At 36.6% G+C, this 16,904-nt stretch overlaps 1 protein-coding gene across 4 annotated transcripts in view; it reads right to left on the bottom strand.

Moving 5' to 3' along the window:
* RAPGEF2 (Rap guanine nucleotide exchange factor 2) overlaps positions 1–16,904 on the bottom strand; it is a 168,545-nt gene that overhangs the window by 23,320 nt on the left and 128,321 nt on the right. For all 4 annotated transcript variants that reach the window (XM_054165731.1, XM_054165732.1, XM_054165733.1 and 1 more), the window contains 9 exons: positions 12,395–12,572; positions 10,050–10,186; positions 9,460–9,618; positions 7,987–8,139; positions 7,554–7,718; positions 5,247–5,354; positions 4,952–5,155; positions 4,756–4,864; positions 2,350–2,596 (listed from right to left, as the gene is read on the bottom strand). In XM_054165731.1, coding sequence (XP_054021706.1) covers positions 2,350–2,596; positions 4,756–4,864; positions 4,952–5,155; positions 5,247–5,354; positions 7,554–7,718; positions 7,987–8,139; positions 9,460–9,618; positions 10,050–10,186; positions 12,395–12,572 — 1,460 coding nt within the window. The remainder of the gene's footprint in view (positions 1–2,349; positions 2,597–4,755; positions 4,865–4,951; positions 5,156–5,246; positions 5,355–7,553; positions 7,719–7,986; positions 8,140–9,459; positions 9,619–10,049; positions 10,187–12,394; positions 12,573–16,904) is intronic.

Genomic DNA, 16,904 nt, shown 5'->3' with positions numbered 1-16,904 from the left:
ATCAACTGCCCCTGTTGTTAAATAGCATATTAAATTATGTTGGTGAAAGGATACTGTGGTTTTAAAGGAAAGGCATTTCTATAGCTTTCCATATGCATTTGCCATGAAGGAAGATAGCATTAACTAAGAAGCAACTTGCCTGCTGAATGACAAACAGGTTAGAAGGGATAATAGAATGGCAGAGCTCTTTGAACGCTTCTTCCTTCAAAACACAGTATACTGTGATCCCCCTGGAGCACTGCAAACAGAGGAGAGGGGAGCTGCTTCTTTCTCTGGGATGCTGCACTACGGACCAGGCAGACAGAGGTGGAGGTTGTGTTTAATCCTTACATGGAGCAACCCAGCCTATAGACCACAAAACCACTCTGGATTAGAAGAGTAAAGAAAGCAAAGAGCTTGAGTGGAGGTTGTAGCCAGAAGCACACATCAAGAAATGCCTCATAGCTCATCAAGAGAAGGATATGTATTTCCCAGCAGATGCATAGGAAATAGTTGTCTTTTCTCATTACAAGATGTTGACGTCATTGGACTAAAGAGCAAGACTGAGAGAAAGCATTATCTCCTGTTCAAACTTATTAATCTTTGATACTGATTGAATGTCTCATGAAGCAGACAGGCTAAGAATGACCTCATTCTAGTTTAAAGATTGGTTTTATAGGGATACATTCTCTACTGTATTCATGGTGAAAAAAATGTGGGATGGTTTCACTTCATAACCTAGCTGACTTGTGAAGTCTTTAAATACCAACTTCATCTAATGAGTAAATCAGCTTTTTTCATCCCTACTGATTTTTTGTCATTTAAAAACATACGAAAATATGTACATTCCCTTAGTATAGGTAGCACCATTTATGATTAGGAAGAATGATATAGAGGTTTCTACACAGCTAGATGGGGAAAAAAGCACAAACAGCAAAGCTACACATCTCTATGCAGAAACCATGCAGACAGAAACATCTGAATGTCAACAGGCTTTGCAGACAAATTGCTATATATAACAAATGAAGTAAAACTAGCAAAAGGAAAGTAGGTCAAGTGTACTGTTTTACCGAGTCTTACCCAAAGAGGTCCCTGCACAGAAAAAGTGCAAAAATGAAAGTAATTAAAAAAAAAAAGAAAGAAAAGGCACATGAAAATGTTATGCAAAATCTGTGAATAATGGTGAAAAACACAAAGACAAAACAAAGACAAAACAATGCAAAAATCACACCTAAGAGTATGCATGGCTCAGAGAAGAAACAAACAAGACTGGAGAAATAAAAGAAAACATTCTTAAGACTAACAACATAAAAGGATTTAGAGATTCTTCTCCACTGAAATTTATTATTATTTGGACATAATAATATATAAACATTTAACCTTTACATTACTAGCATTCTACTGTGTTTCAGAAGAGTAATCATTTAGTAATATCAGCTAAGCAAACTTCTTTTTTAAGTAACAGCAGGAAAAAAGGTCCTGGATCTTAAAGACATGTGTCTTTTTCATGAAGTCAAATAGAATTCCTCAATGAATGACAGAAAAGAAAAATGCAAGAGAAAACACTGATTACATATCAACTAACCTCTACTATTAATTTTTCCCCATTAAGGCCATTGCTCTTGGCCAAGAACCAAATTCCCATAAAATCATATGAAACTCATTCTATTATTTCCAACAATCCTTATCAGAACTCTATTTCCAAAATGTGTTTATAGAATAAAATATATCGGATATCTTACTTAGCTTTCATTAAATAAATAAATACTCAGTTCCACTAAAGAAAAATTTAACCTCCGTCATGGTAGTACGCAGAAATTTTTAGACTGCTGGAATGTGGATAAACTGAAACTGCTCCTATCAATTATGTGCAAGCAAAAACTGCTTGCAGTTAATCTTAAATTAATTGCTTGAGGTGTGTCCAGTTTAAGGTAGGAGGGGACTTCCAATTAACAGTCTTATAGATAAAATGATAGTATAAATATTTTTCTTTTTGATGTCAATAGCTGCATTTTTAGTAGTCTATGACCATGCCAATATTCAGATGAGTGAGTCATTCATCATTGGAATAGGCTGTCCAGGGAGGTGGTGGAGTCACCATCCCTGGAGGTTTTCAAGAGGAGACTGGACGTGGCACTTGGTGCCATGGTCTGGTCATGAGGTCTGTGGAGACAGGTTGGACTCGATCTTTGAGGTCTCTTCCAACCTTGGTGATACTGTGATACTAGCATTTTCTAGTATGTTCAGATATGAATATGGTTTGCATTAATAACAAAGTATGAAGACAAGTTATAAGTATCATGATAAATCATTAAAAAATATTAAAAATACAACACAAAGCAAATATTTAAGAGGAAACACAAAACTCACTTGTATGGTTTCTGAGGCAGAATACTGATTCGGGTCTTGTCAAGTATCTTCTTTAATTTATTTCTTCCCCCAACTGTGTTAGCTTTACTTTTCTTATTTACTTTTTCTAATCCTATTACCTGCTCCACATCAACAGCAAGGTCTGGGATAGAGTAACGACTTGCCTTTTTAATATCACCAATTTTAGGCAAGTGGGGAGCACCATTTCTTTTTTCCTCTGACAACCTTGTTAAAAGTTCTTTAAAAACTGGAAAAGAGAGAAAATAGAAAGATCAAAACTGTAAAAGACAGCTCTGTGCACCACACCAGTTTAATACTATTCATTACCAAAAAAAACCCAACAAACCCTGATTAGATAGTTTGTCACTTCAAGTATTAAATGGAAAAAAATAAATTAAAAAGGATATTCATTTTCTGTAGCACAAGTCAGAAAATAGTAAATTGCCCCAGGTCAGAATAGAAATACACTAGATGACCACATTATTGTACGGATGGTATCAGCAGAAGGACTTTGACTTCTCAACCTAAGGACACAATCCTGCAGAATAGTAGCACATAAAAAGAGCACACTGGAAAAAAATGAGATGGGAAAACTCCAAACTGAGAAGGAAGACGTTAAACAGAAACAGAACAGAAGCTCTCAGATGGACAAGACATTAACAACAACAGGAACAACAACAAAATAATCAGAATTCAGAGTCATGCAAGAAAGTCACAAGGAATATTTAAGAAAGACTATTGAAACACCTTGAATGTTTGACAGGATTGTTGCATCCACCTGCTAAATATATAAAATACTCTCAGACTCCCCCAGATCCCCAGCAAAGAGTCATTTCTGAGGCAGAAATACCCAGTCTGCCAATTAGTTCTACTTAAACGTATAGCTTCACAAAAATGCTGGAGTTCAAGTCACATATTCTGAGTGTGAGAAGTCAACTCCCTACCTAAATGGGGGAAAAAAAATAAAATGATCTAGTGATTTGATTTGTAACAAAAAAAAAATGAAAACTAATAATTAAAACCAAGGAAGTGCAGAAAAAGTGGGAACAAGGGGATGAGTATTAGGGGCTAAAATTTACTACCAATTTTGTCCTTAATATTCATCCTTCTCTCCAGAGGTACACAGTAAATCACCAAAAGACTTCAAAAGCTTCGAGTAAGAGACCAAAGGAAACTGTAGGAGAGTAATTTGACCCAATAACTCCTGCTGTTGAATAGGAGCTGGGGGCTGGAGAAAAATTTGATATAGATAAGATGCTGCTGTTGAAACAGTGAAACTGTCCTTTTGAGATTTGTTGGTAACAAATACACAGAAAGTACCTGTTCTCAGACTGCTGTGATATAATTTCTTTATTTGCAGTGGAGCAATAAGATTAAAAACCTAGAAAAACTCAACTGCTAAAGAAATTGGGTTTTGTCTTAAACATGCTAAAGCAACACACGAGATCCAAAAACCTCCTGTATGAGAGTTTGTTATACAGAACTTACATATATAGAAACAAGCACATACTGCTAAATAAGCATATATAGATATATTAAGCAATGCCTTAATTTTTAGAAACAATTGAAATATCAGAATCTTTACTGCAAAGCAAAAAAACCCAAACAATTAAAAATCCCAAAGAAATAGATTTGACAAATTATTTTTGGAGAGTACCTAAGCATATTTAATCATCAGTTAGTGCAGTGACATCCTGAGGAAACATTCTGTCTTACTGATTTGTGATAGAGAACCTGATCCTGAAAGAGGTACTCAGAGACCACATCACTGAACTGCAGAAACCCAGTTTCTGCAATTGCAGAATTCCAGTACTGGAAAAAACCCAAACCAAATACCACAAAACTAAACCCCACAAACTGTTAATTACTTATGATTAGCTACCTGAGGTCCTGTGCTGCTTAAAGACTCCTTCATGACTGCTTTAGTACTTATTAGAGGGAGAAATTAATAGATTGAGAGGCTAGAGGGAATGTTTTCACCTAGCTGGCAAAAAAAAAAAGTGTCTATTAAGCTTGCCACATCCATTGTAGGCATGGACTGAAAAGCTACAAGCAAATTCAGCAGACAGATAAGATCACTGAACAACTAAAATCCAACAGAAGCTTCTTTCTTGAGAAAGGACTAAAATGTACAAACATTTTGAAGTTCAAGCTAAATGGTCACAATAGTTCCTGTTAATCCAGAAAAATGCAGTACTGAAGGTGAAATAACTTCTTAGAAGACCCTATTCATACTTTTTTTCTCTGCAAGTATGAACAAAGGTATTTTAGGACCTGCCAGTTTCCTTTTCCTATGCCCCTGGTACAAGAGTGTTTCAAACAACACTACTTTAAATTATCAAAACCCATAAAGAGTCCATTTAAATTAGAACAAAATTTAGAACAAAAAAAAGTGCACAACCTTACCGAATAAATTGGTTTTCACAGTGATAGACAGGTGTGTGTTATTTCTCAGGATTTCCATGGCTTTTGACAGCTGAATGTTTTCAAAGTTTTGACCATTCACTTCCAGTATCTAAAAGTACCAACAGGTAGTATTATTTTTATTAAGCAAAGAGAAAAGAAATTAAAAAGATAAATAAGACATTTTAAAATTGCATACCTGGTCTCCACGTTTCAAGCCTGCTTCTGTAGCTTTGCTACCAAAATCTACACTGTCAACAAAGATTCCAAATCCCTTTTCTGACCCTCCCAGCAAGATGAAAGGCAAAGGGGCTTCTCGAGATGGCTTTGTTAAGGTTATCAATCTTCGTTTCGCTTTAGCAGCACAAGCAATATTTAACAGCCTCAAATGTCCACCCATTTTCTACAAGAGAAAAGTATAATGAGTTACGTATAACAGCAGCTTGCCTTCTTCCTGCCATCCTAAATTGTCATAAAACTCCCTCAGTTCTTACCTCCCTCTCCAAATTGTTCTCAAATTCTTCCAGAAATCGAGTCATAGCAGGATCTCCTTCAAAATCATTGAAGTGGTTGTTCACCCACAACAATACTACCCGTGTAACCTGAAAAATTAATCAATAATACAAATATTTTCCAGGAATACCCAGAAGAGCCCTAGTGCCATGTCCTTTAAAAATACTGCTTCTTAAAGCCCCTGTAAATTTCCACTGGAATCCTATATATTATATATATATACACATACCCCCAAACTTTACTAATATGCAATCATTTACCAGCATAGAACAAATTAAGTATTAATTATTTTCACTTGTACAAGCAATTGTATGTTGCATTTCATAAAGAATACTATGAGATATAAAATTGTACCTGGCTGTATCAAATTTGAGTAAGAAATAGAGCACACAGGTACAAGGTAATGAGATAGATCCATTTCTGACTTAAAACAACAATTTCCTGTTCATGTACATTTCTAAATCTGCTTAACTCTTCAAGCACACTATCATAAAGCTTCTGGTACTGCTTCATATTTATTCTTCAATCTCACAAATCTTTATATAAGCCACCATTAACTTCATTAGGCATTTACCTTTGTAAAAGAGATATTGTATATTTTAAAAGGCAAGGATAGAAGCTGTTCTGAGAAGCACAAAAAATATTTTAACAGCAAACACTTGCAATTTGTTTTCTGAGTCCAGTTTACTACTCCTCCTTTCTTTACTTTCCCTACTCCCCTCAAGCAACTATGACTATCAGGAAAAAATGTCCCAGTCTGATTATTACTGAGAACTGACCATTCTCAAGAATTTTTACTCTCCTCTTTCCCTCTCTTCACTGCCTATCAGCCCTTAACACAAAACAGTCAAGATCCTCCAGATTCCTTGTTCCCCACTTGCTTTTCTCTACTTGTCCCAAGCTGTTCTGACTCCTGACATTCTGTCAGTGCTCCAGGATGTCAAAAAGGGTTGGTTATTTAGATGGCAAAACAAAGAGCTGCTCTGTTTTCAAACCTGATACCAGCAACTGTGCTGGCTCATGCTTTTACAGAGGCTAAGGGGATTATCCATTGCAGGACCAGAAAAATAAGTTTAACTCCAACATTATAGCTCTGAAGCCGTAACAAGCCTATGCTAAACAGCATTAGGTTCAAAGCCTATGCTCTCTGACAACTGTAAGATCCTTCCTCTAAGGCAAAGACATACTAGCATTTCTAGCAAAAAATATCCTGATTTATGTAAAAGTTGAAAACCAAAGTTCTTTTTAACCTTACTGATAAAATTTCCTAGGTTTCAAATTTGCAAAAAAAAAAAATCTGGAAATTTATACTAGGGATTTATATATGAGAAAGCTGCATACAAGTGAAAATAAAGCATTACAAAATGAAGTATGGTCTCAGTAGACAGTGTGTCAAAACTGGATATACAGGGCTTTATTCTTTGCATCACAGCAGTTTTGTACAGGGAACAGGATGTTTGATGGCTTTCTTGGATTTGGGTTGATTGTTCAACCTGGAGAAAAGGGAGACCTAATAGTGGCCTTCCAGTACCTGAAGAGGGTCTACAAGAAGGCTGAAAAGGGACTGTTTACAAAAGCTTGTAGTGATAGCCCAAGGGAAAGTGATTTTAAGTTAAAGAAGAGCAGATTTAGGTTCGATGTTAGGAGGAAGTGCTTTACCGTGAGTGTAGTGGAGCACTGGAACAGGTTACCCCATGAGATAGTTGAGGCCCCACCCTTGGAGATATTCAAGGTCAGGCTTGATAGGACTCTGGGCAACCTGATTTGATTGGGGATATCCCTGCTCACTGCATGGGATATCACATCACTAGATGACCTTTTGAGGTCCCTGCCAACCCAAACCATTAGGATTCAACAGATTCTTAACAATGGCTATATTTTTCCAGTTCCCTTATACAAAAATAAATTAATCACAAAATGTTTGCCAAGTAGCGTTAACAAGTATCGTGCATGAAAAACACAGAAATTATATGCTCTAATCTCAGGACACAATAGAATTCTAATGAATTTGATATACTGATTATTGGAAAAAAGCCCTCCTTATACTTGCAAACAACTACATTAGGTTGTAAAAACACTGCAGTTAAAACACAGCTAATTGACCTTGCCTAAGTACATTAATAAATAAAATAAGGAAAAAAAAATATTCTTAGTTTTATCCATATATTCTGCCATTAAACTATGTCACCAGTTATTTGTTTAGTCATTCTTTCTAAAACCTCTCTTATCCTTAAAAGCCTATATTTCAATGCAAATGGTAACAAGTATGTAATTTGGGGGATTTTAACCTTATCCCTGAGGCTGGGGTCATTGAACCACTCCAACAACTTCCTGCCCACTTCCATTGGGCTGGAAAGAAAGGTCCGATACGTCAACAAGAAGTCTTCTATAAATGTTGGATCCACCACAGAGTGCTCTTCCACCAAATGCATTGTTAATCTTTCAGATGTTCCCTATAAAAAGAAAATAATCTTTGTTATTAAAATAAATTTTCAATGTGAACATGTTTTCTTGTAACATACTGAAGCTGCACTGCAGTAGAAAGAATACTGGCATCTAAACCCATGCAATTAATTTCTGTAGAAATCACATAGTTATCAATGTGCATAAGGACAAAACCTTGAAATATGATCTATTTTAATCTGTAATAATAATATGTCTCTGCCAAGTTAAGAAGCTCATGAAACACCTACTACTTCTGCAATACACTCCTGCTTTTACCTTGATGACAATGTGACCCTTCCTTGTGCCAGTGCGATCAAGCTCCCTGTGCTCCTTCACCATCACAATCTCCCCTTCCTCTTCTACCTTCTGCATGTTCTTTTCCACTTGATTGAGGATGCGGCAATAATCTTGCTGGGCTATACAAACAAACTGGAAAGATTCATTATTAAAAGAATCAGTATTAAACAGTAAAAATCCTCAGAAAAACATTTAGACTTAAGACACAAGTAGTCTATTAATAGAAAAGATAAAGTAGTCTCTCAACCTGCACCATACCAGATGTCTTTCCAGTATTTCAGCTGTGGTAAGCAGGTGAATACACTGTAGTAAGCACCGTACTTCCACTACAGTCTTGCAGTCAGAAGGGATCAAGATTCATGAGAGCAAACTGATTTAGCATTACCGGCCATTTTAGTTTAGCTGCTTTGACCTCCTCTCTCTTAGAGATGAAGCTTAGTATCCTAGCATTCTCCTATGCAAGCTTGAAGAACCTACTTTGTCTGTTTCATGCTCTGTGTGTAAGCACACAGAATTAAAATACTTCTAGTGTTAAAGTGAAGTTAAACTGTCTCCTTATATTAGCTCATGTATTTAACTGAAAGAAAATAGTCGTGTTTCTTCTGACTGGAAACTCAGAGATTCACAGAGATATTTTGTTCTGCATTCTTTCTAATTCATGTACACACCTTTTCTATTTCCAGCAGCCAATAGTAGCTGAAATATAAGTCCTATAGTTTGGACTAGTTGCAAAATACTATCCTAACAAGATACCACTTACATGGCTTTCTGGATGGGTAAATTAAACCAGATGACTCCATTAACACACATTTACACCCATTTCAAAGGGCATCTAGTGGAGGCTTAATTGGCCACCAGGACCAAGTAAAATGCTTAATTCACCCAGAGCCTGGCTATTATGTTCTGGATGGAAATAAGCAAATAGCAACCACATTTCCAGATTAGTCTGGTAGTTTCACATCATGAGAAGCATTCCATACATATGGCTGCTTTTGTTACAGTAAACATGAAGGCATTTTCCTTGAAAGGTCAGATCAGCTGAAATCAGAAGATATTCCACTCAAACCCTGGGAGACAGAACTTGTATTACTTTAAGATTCAGTAACTGAGTAAAGAAGAATGGCTATTAATTGTAAAAGAACCTGTAATGGCTAATGGACCTTGAGATCCTGCTAAGGGAAAGCTTGAGGTACAGGATGCATTCAACAGGCTGCTGAACCTCATGTTCTGGAGAAAACATAGACAAATCTCTTCCTCCAAAATAATCTCTATCCAGATGAAGAGAATTCAGTTTACCAGGCTGGGTATGCAGAAGTCATGTTTCCCAACTATTGTACAGCGTGGCACACTTAGAGATTTTACATAAATGCAAAATAAACCCATGTCTGGCTATCAAGTTGTATTATGCCTAAACATATGTGATTTTGCATGTATTACAGCCTGACACTCTACCTGACAGTCATCCACTTTGGTTCTCATTACTCCTTTCATATATTCCTTTTCCATGGTAGGGGAAACACCAAAACTGTTTCCCATGCAGAGTATCTCTGTTCTTCCATCAGGGTACGTCACTTCCACAGAGCCATTCAAAATGACTGACCAGGAATCCAGCTATAAATCAAATGTCAAAGGACAGATGAAGACCGAAATACTTAATGATGTAGTACCATACTATATGGATACAACCCCCTCACAGATATTCTGTAGATACAACCCTTACCAATTAAAAAAAAAAAAAGTTATTTTTTAGCATCTATTAAAAACATTTATAATGTAGTCTAACCTTCAATGTGTAGCTGTTTCCAGCCAAAGAAAACTGGGATCTTAAGCTTATCTTTACTGTTAAGAGTTTATTGTATACTTTTATTATGTAAAAAATTAGTGTTTAAATAAAAGCTTTAAAATAATCCAGAACAGAATGAGTCTGAATTTACTTGATCAGTATTACTTTCTTGGTTTTGTAAGTAAGAAAAGAAAACCTTAAGCCTTTGGAACCTGGGATGCATGGTATAATAGGAGAGTCAAAACCAACTTCTACTGACCTCTTCCCCATCATTTAGTACAATAGTTCCTGCTCTCTCCACAACTGCAAACACCATGACAGCACAGAGCTCTCTCCTCACTGACATTGTCATGTTGGCAAAAGCAGGCAATTGATGCATGAATTCCAGTAGTTGTTCTGAAGGAGAAAAAGCTCAATGAGTCGTGCATGTCAAAACAACAAAGCACAGTAAAGACAGTTCTTCAGCAAGATGCCTGAGGCTACTTAAGCTAAAATGCTGCACAATCGTTCCTGTGTACTAATAAATCATATACAGTGGCCTGTTGTAATTACTGGGTATTTTGTAGACACAGACTGGCTGGTCATATCGTCAATAGAAGTCCTGCAAAGTAAAAGTCAGCATAATGGAAGAATTGTAATGTAACTGAGAGCTCTGAATACAACCAATGATATTTGTAATACTCCAGCCAGTGCAATAACTCCCTTAAGACTATGATAGGCTTATATAAAACACAGCAAGACAATAAGAAGGGAATTCCACAAAACTGAGCAAATTTGTTGGTAAAGCCATCTCCTCCTAGGTTAACAGCAAATTGTATTTGAGTGTTACACAGCAGATTCATAAAGTTCCCCCTTGTATGGGCCAGATGGAATTAGTGTTTTAGAATTAAATTGAACAGAACAAGTTTTAGGTGACTACTGCTGCTCTGTCTTCTGCATGCATTGGAGTTGCACTTGTACTCAACAGTGAATTTCTGTATTTTAGTTTTTTCACATTGTTCACAATAACATACCCTTGTTTTTCTTAGCAGGTTTGCAATGGGATAGAATAGAATAGAATAGAATAGACCAGACCAGACCAGGTTGGAAGAGACCTTCAAGATCATCGTGTCCAACCTATCATCCAACACCACCTAATCAACTAAACCATGCAACCAAGCACCCTATCAAGTCTCCTCCTGAACTGCTCCAGTGATGGCGACTCCACCAACTCCGAAGGCAGCCCATTCCAATGGGCAATCACTCTGTGTAGAGCTTCCTCCTAACCTCCAGCCTAAACCGCCCTTGGTGCAGCCTGAGACTGTGTCCCCTTGTTCTGGTGCTGGTTGCCTGGGAGAAGAGACCAACCTCTGCCTGTCTACAACCTCCCTTCAGGTAGTCGTAGAGAGCAATAAGGTCACCCCTGAGTCTCCTCTTCTCCAGGCTAAGCAACCCCAGCTCCCTCAGTCTCTCCTCATAGGCCTTGTGTTCCAAGCCCCTCACCAACTTTGTTGCCCTTCTCTGGACACGCTCCAGCAAGTCAACATCCTTCCTAAACTGGGGGGCCCAGAACTGGACACAGTACTCGAGGTGTGCCAGATATTTTGCCACTTACTTTGATCTAAAAAATAAATAAATTACTGAAAGTAATCAACAGGACCCCATCGTTTTCCTGTATTTTTATTTACCAGAACCACTGAATGGTTGAGATTGAAGGGGACCTCTAGGGGTCATCTGGTCAAACTTCTCTGCTCAAGCAGGGCCACCAACAGCCAGTTGCCTGGGTCTGTATCCAGGTGGCTTTTGAATATCTCCAAAAGATGGAGACCACTATATCACCTCTCTGGTACACCTGTGTAGCACTTGGACAGAGTAAAAGTGTTTCTTGATGGTCACATGGAACCTCTTGTGTTCAATTTGTGCCCAGTGCTACTAGTCCTCCTACTAGGCACCCACTCAGAAGAGACCAGGTTTGTCTCCTTTACACCCTTGCTACAGGTGTTTGTACATATTGATAATAGCTCTCTGAGCCTTCTCTTTTCCAAGCAAAGCCTTCTCTCCATCTCAGCTCTCTCAGACCATCTCTTTAATAGTTTGATAATCAATCATAACCATAATTCAATAGTGCTTTGATATTAAATCTCAGCCCATAAAACAAATGAGAGTAGAAATTATAAGAACTTGAATTCTAATTCTTCACTGCCTTCAATGTACCAATTTGTACATTACAGCAAATTAGCTTGATGAGATGCGCATTTACATGACGGTCTTAATGGCTCCAACGTTTAACACAAATATGTATCTCTGGCTAAAACCAGACACAACATCACAATTTACAATTAAAAGAAATAATATGATAAGCATCCAGTGCTGATATTAATGTTGACATGACATGGTTCTAAGTGTTTCTCCTTTTCTTCTTTCACTGTGCTTATTCACTGGCTCAATTTATAAGCATTTATGAATCACCTTGCAGAATAAACACTATAACTGCCCACTATAAAAACCAATCATGACATTTTGAGTTTGAGGTTTCATTGTGTTTTTTTTTTATTATTATTTCTCTTTTGTATGTGTGTGAAGGAAAGAAAGTCAGACAATACTTGACTACACTGCAATACTTACCAATGTCATCATCTGTCCTGTCTATTGGGTCTTTCTCCAAGCAGTCTCTAACAATATCCCTACTCATCAAAGGATCTGATGCCCTTTCAATGTCTTCTTCATCGTCATCATCCTCAGAATCCACTGCTGTCTCTGGCAACCCACTGAGATCCATATCACCAGCCTCACTTTCTGTAGCCTAAATTCACATGTAAACAATGAAAAAAAAACAAACAAATGTGCAAATGTGTTCTTCTTTAAAAGTACAGAAATTTATCTCCTAAGAGGTCACTCAAAATCATTACTTTTATATTTCTTTTTTCTTTACATAGGTTTTAAAAACAACAATTAATCAAAACCATTGTTTAAAAAGGGCTTTTAATCCTTTTTCAATCAGACACATGAATCCTGTTTTTAACAGACATGACTTAATTAGTAGGTCTGGAGGGATTTGAAGGCAGTTATATTTCAAGCACAATTTCTTAGACTATTAGCTGAATACACTTTTTTAATAAACAGTTCCTGCCTTGACTTCAATTTTTCAGACACTTAGGGATGAAATGCAATTTTAAGTATGCAGTTTTTTGAAATAAGTATAGCATCAAAACTCTACAGGAATTTTGCTATCTGTCAGCAACTGAGGACTGTATTTTTCTCTTACAGTTCCTGGTGAACATAATTAAATATGGCTTTCATTTGCTGATGAGCTGTGTAAAAATTTACAAATACAGAAAAAAATGTGAAGCCACTGCTTAAACGTCACGGATGGATTACACAGAACATCTGCCAAACTTAAAACTCCTTTAAACTGTATTAAACTGAAGGAAAATGCAGTCCATACATAGCCTAGTGTCATTAGTATAGCACCTAAAGGTAAATACATTTAATGATTTGGTTTTAAGACTAAGCAATTAATAAAGCCCACAATAGTTTGTTTGTCATAGCTGATAAAGCTACTATTTCTCAGAACCTGATTTAATACCATGGCAGCTGCCAAGGCTCAACTACAATAATTTTAAAGGAAATGCAAGCTTCTAATGCCAATTTTTAAGCCATGGCTTGAGAAATCAAGTTTCACACACTTTGTAGGAAGTGTGTCTTTCTGAGACTCGGAAAGCAGAGAATGAATTCATGTCTGCCTTAAAAATACTCCATGGGGCAAACACTGTGACTGAAGACTGTCCTATCGATCTGTCTCTCACACTGGTAAAAAAAACAAAACCGACAAAAGACGCAAAAAAACCACCTACAAACTAGGTCACCCTCCAAACCACAGAGAAAGTAAGACAAATAACATCGGTACTTCCATAGAATCATCTTCCCTATTCCTACCTCACTGGCTGTGACTGACATCTGCTACTTTAATGCCATTTTTCAAAGCCACTTTAAAAATGGTAGCATATGGTTGGAGACAGATCAGGGCAGCTAGTGTCACTCAAATGCTGCTGTCACACAGTACAACACAAGTTTTGTAACAGGGTCTTGTTAGTATAAAAACATAGCAGCATCCACAAAATATTTTAATTATTCTCACTGTGTTTTGCTTGTTTGTGTGTTTTTAAAGAAAAACTGCTGAGCATTTCTTAAGCAGGATAAAGAAGGATATTACACAGGCATAGAAACAAATCACATAATCAATGGCTCTGACAGTACTTTCATTAGCACTCTTTATGTGCTTAACGTGCATGTTCTCTATATTTGAAATAGCTGCTCTAAGTACTCTTATAAAATAGCCTTCATCAAAAGCGACTGGTGCAAAAATTAACAATGATGAGTCAGTAGACACACAGCTTATGAAACAATCTGTTAGAATCAAGTCTCCAACAGTGACAACTCCAGTGACAGTAGGACTGATTAATTCATGAGTCAATTCTGCAAATCTTCCCATTACTAACAAGTGCCTCTCCTAACTACGCAGAATAAGTTCTCAAAAACACATTGATAAGATGAATGCAGAATTAAATTTAGTCACACATGCTAAACTACATAATTTGACATATTGTACAAAACTGATTAAGGCGAGTTATTTGACTGTCTTAAAACAGGAGACCAAAACCCAGCAGAAGTGGAAGCTCTATTATCATGAAAAGTTGATGCTATTTAAAAGAAAATTCTCACAGAAATTAAGTGCAATTATGTAATTTTTAATGTATGTTCTGAATACAATTGAAGGTTATAAGTATTTCCTGAAGGTGATCACTTTTTACAGTGCTAATTCAATCTCTTTTACAACTGAAGTAAATGGTAGAAATTGAATAAAGCAATTATTTCTAACTTGCTAGTTACCCAAAAATATAACCCACTGCAACAAAGAAGCTCAGAACTGAATGCAATCATTCACACAGTGACAAGAAAATTTATTAATTTAACTTTAACCTTTAAAAATACACTTGATCCTTTGAGGAAAAAAAATTAATTCCTTTTTTCCACTCAATTATATATTAAAAAAAAAATTGATTATGCAAAAATTAGCAGTGGAATACAAAGACAGTCTTTCCACACTGGCAACACGCATTCACAGTAGTAAAGAATCAAACAATTAATCCCACAGGGACTCCTTTTCAGTTTATACGTGCAAAATGTTTTGCATGAGCTTTGCTGCATTATTAAGAATAATTTGATCTCTTTTTTTTTTTTTTTCCCCATTTTAAAAGCACAAACTAATTTACCTACAAAGAGTTGCAAATAGCTTCTTTAAGCTTAGTAGCATCAAGTATGACATTCAATACTCAAGGTTCTCCTGTTGACACACTAAACTTTGTAACGCACCTACTTCAATACTTTTGTACCCCTTCACATCAGAAAAATAAATAAATAAAAATCAAGGGCAGATACACAGGACAGGGTAAAACTAAAGGATGAGTCTCGATTAGCTCCTTCAAGACTATAAACCTTCCTTATAAATCTCAGCATCAGAAAATCCAGAACACAAGGTGAATACCAAGCAGATCTTGTATTATAATCAATCACAACAGCTTAGAGCTTCCCAAGGCTCTAGGCTAAGTGTACTTCAAGGATGAAGTACACCTTACAAATCCACGCTTTCACAGATGCATGTTGTCCTTTGTTTCTTGGGTAGTAGGAGAAATTAACATCACTTCAATATAAAGAAACTGCATGCAAAAAAATACTGGTTGTAACTTCAAGTACAAAGCACTGTCTCTCCAATGCCTGAATAACAAATCCCCTTGACAACTAAAGTCACAATCAACAACCCAAAATATTTAAATATGTAAGAGAAAAATACTGGAAAAAAAAATAAAACCATAGAAGATACTTATGCAAGCCAGAGGCATGTTGTCTAGTCCTTAAGTCCACAAAAGTAATAAAGCAGCCAAATTCAGCTCAAAAAAAAAAAAATCCATCCCACCCCCATCTTATTTTTCAATCATTGTAGTTTAAGGGCTGAAATGTAAATTAAAAAATTAAGAAGGTTTATTAGTGAAAACATTCTTTTATACTTCAGCATTTATAAGCCAATGTTGATACACAACACCAAGAACACTGAAACTACATATCTCTTGTGAAATCACATATACAAGTTCCACTAGCTTGAAATACTTTCTCCTGTCATTATACAGGCACGTTAGATCTAGCATTTCCACAGACTAATATATGTCTGGGGTATTTTTTTTACATTAGGTTTCAACTCATTAGGCAAGATGTAAAAAATAAATAGCTATAAAAATTAAACCATTGAATTATATTACATGTGCTTGCTAAGTAATCATATATATAACAACAAATTCTATTACATGCACAGAAATCATACAAATCCAGTGTCGTAATCTTTTTTCATACTCTACTAACATGAGTGTAAATGGCCATGGAATACCTTAAAAGTTAACTTCACTCAAGATTTTTACTTTTCTTTCTCATTTATTCTTTCATTTCATATGCAGCACAGCATCCCACATCTGTCACAGGAGTTTGTCCTCCCAACAGATGAAAAAATGTAATAATCCAGACACCACACACTAGGAACTGGGTCCTCCCTTATCACCAACCAGCAGCCACTGTCTCAAAATGGAGTAACGTTTCCTGAGATCACAGGCATACAGATCAACGACTCTTGAAAGTTACTCCTAAGTTATAGATTAGGGAACCAGAACTCAGGAGTGCTCAGCCAATGCTGTTTGAGGGCAAGTTCAGCAGGATGTAGTCACCTGACCTTTTTTTGACATCCTTGCATTACCCAGAGCCCTTCACTGTTGGGGCTGATATAGTCAAAAAGGCTGACAATGTAAAATTTCATTTTGCATATGACATACGGGGCAAGCTGCAGAGAATCTCTGGTTAGAGAGATGAAGATTTCGACTCTCAGGGAAATTGTCTGAAAGGAAGGTGGACCTTTCTTCTTTGAGTTACCGTATCAGACTTGTGAGAAAAAGCTGACATCTTGAAAATTCCCAAGCAACACACACATCCTGGGAGGGTCTCAGAAAGGATGTTCTTGGTTTCCTGTACTGATGGGAGTATCTGGCAGATACCAGCAGGCACAGAGAGCTGGCAGGAAGCCACCAGGTCGAGG

The sequence above is a fragment of the Dryobates pubescens genome, chromosome 1 (genome assembly GCF_014839835.1).
Source record: "Dryobates pubescens isolate bDryPub1 chromosome 1, bDryPub1.pri, whole genome shotgun sequence".
Classification (NCBI taxonomy): Eukaryota; Metazoa; Chordata; class Aves; order Piciformes; family Picidae; genus Dryobates; species Dryobates pubescens.
Note: the sequence above shows the minus strand (reverse complement) of the source record. Positions and strands in the feature narration are given on the sequence as shown.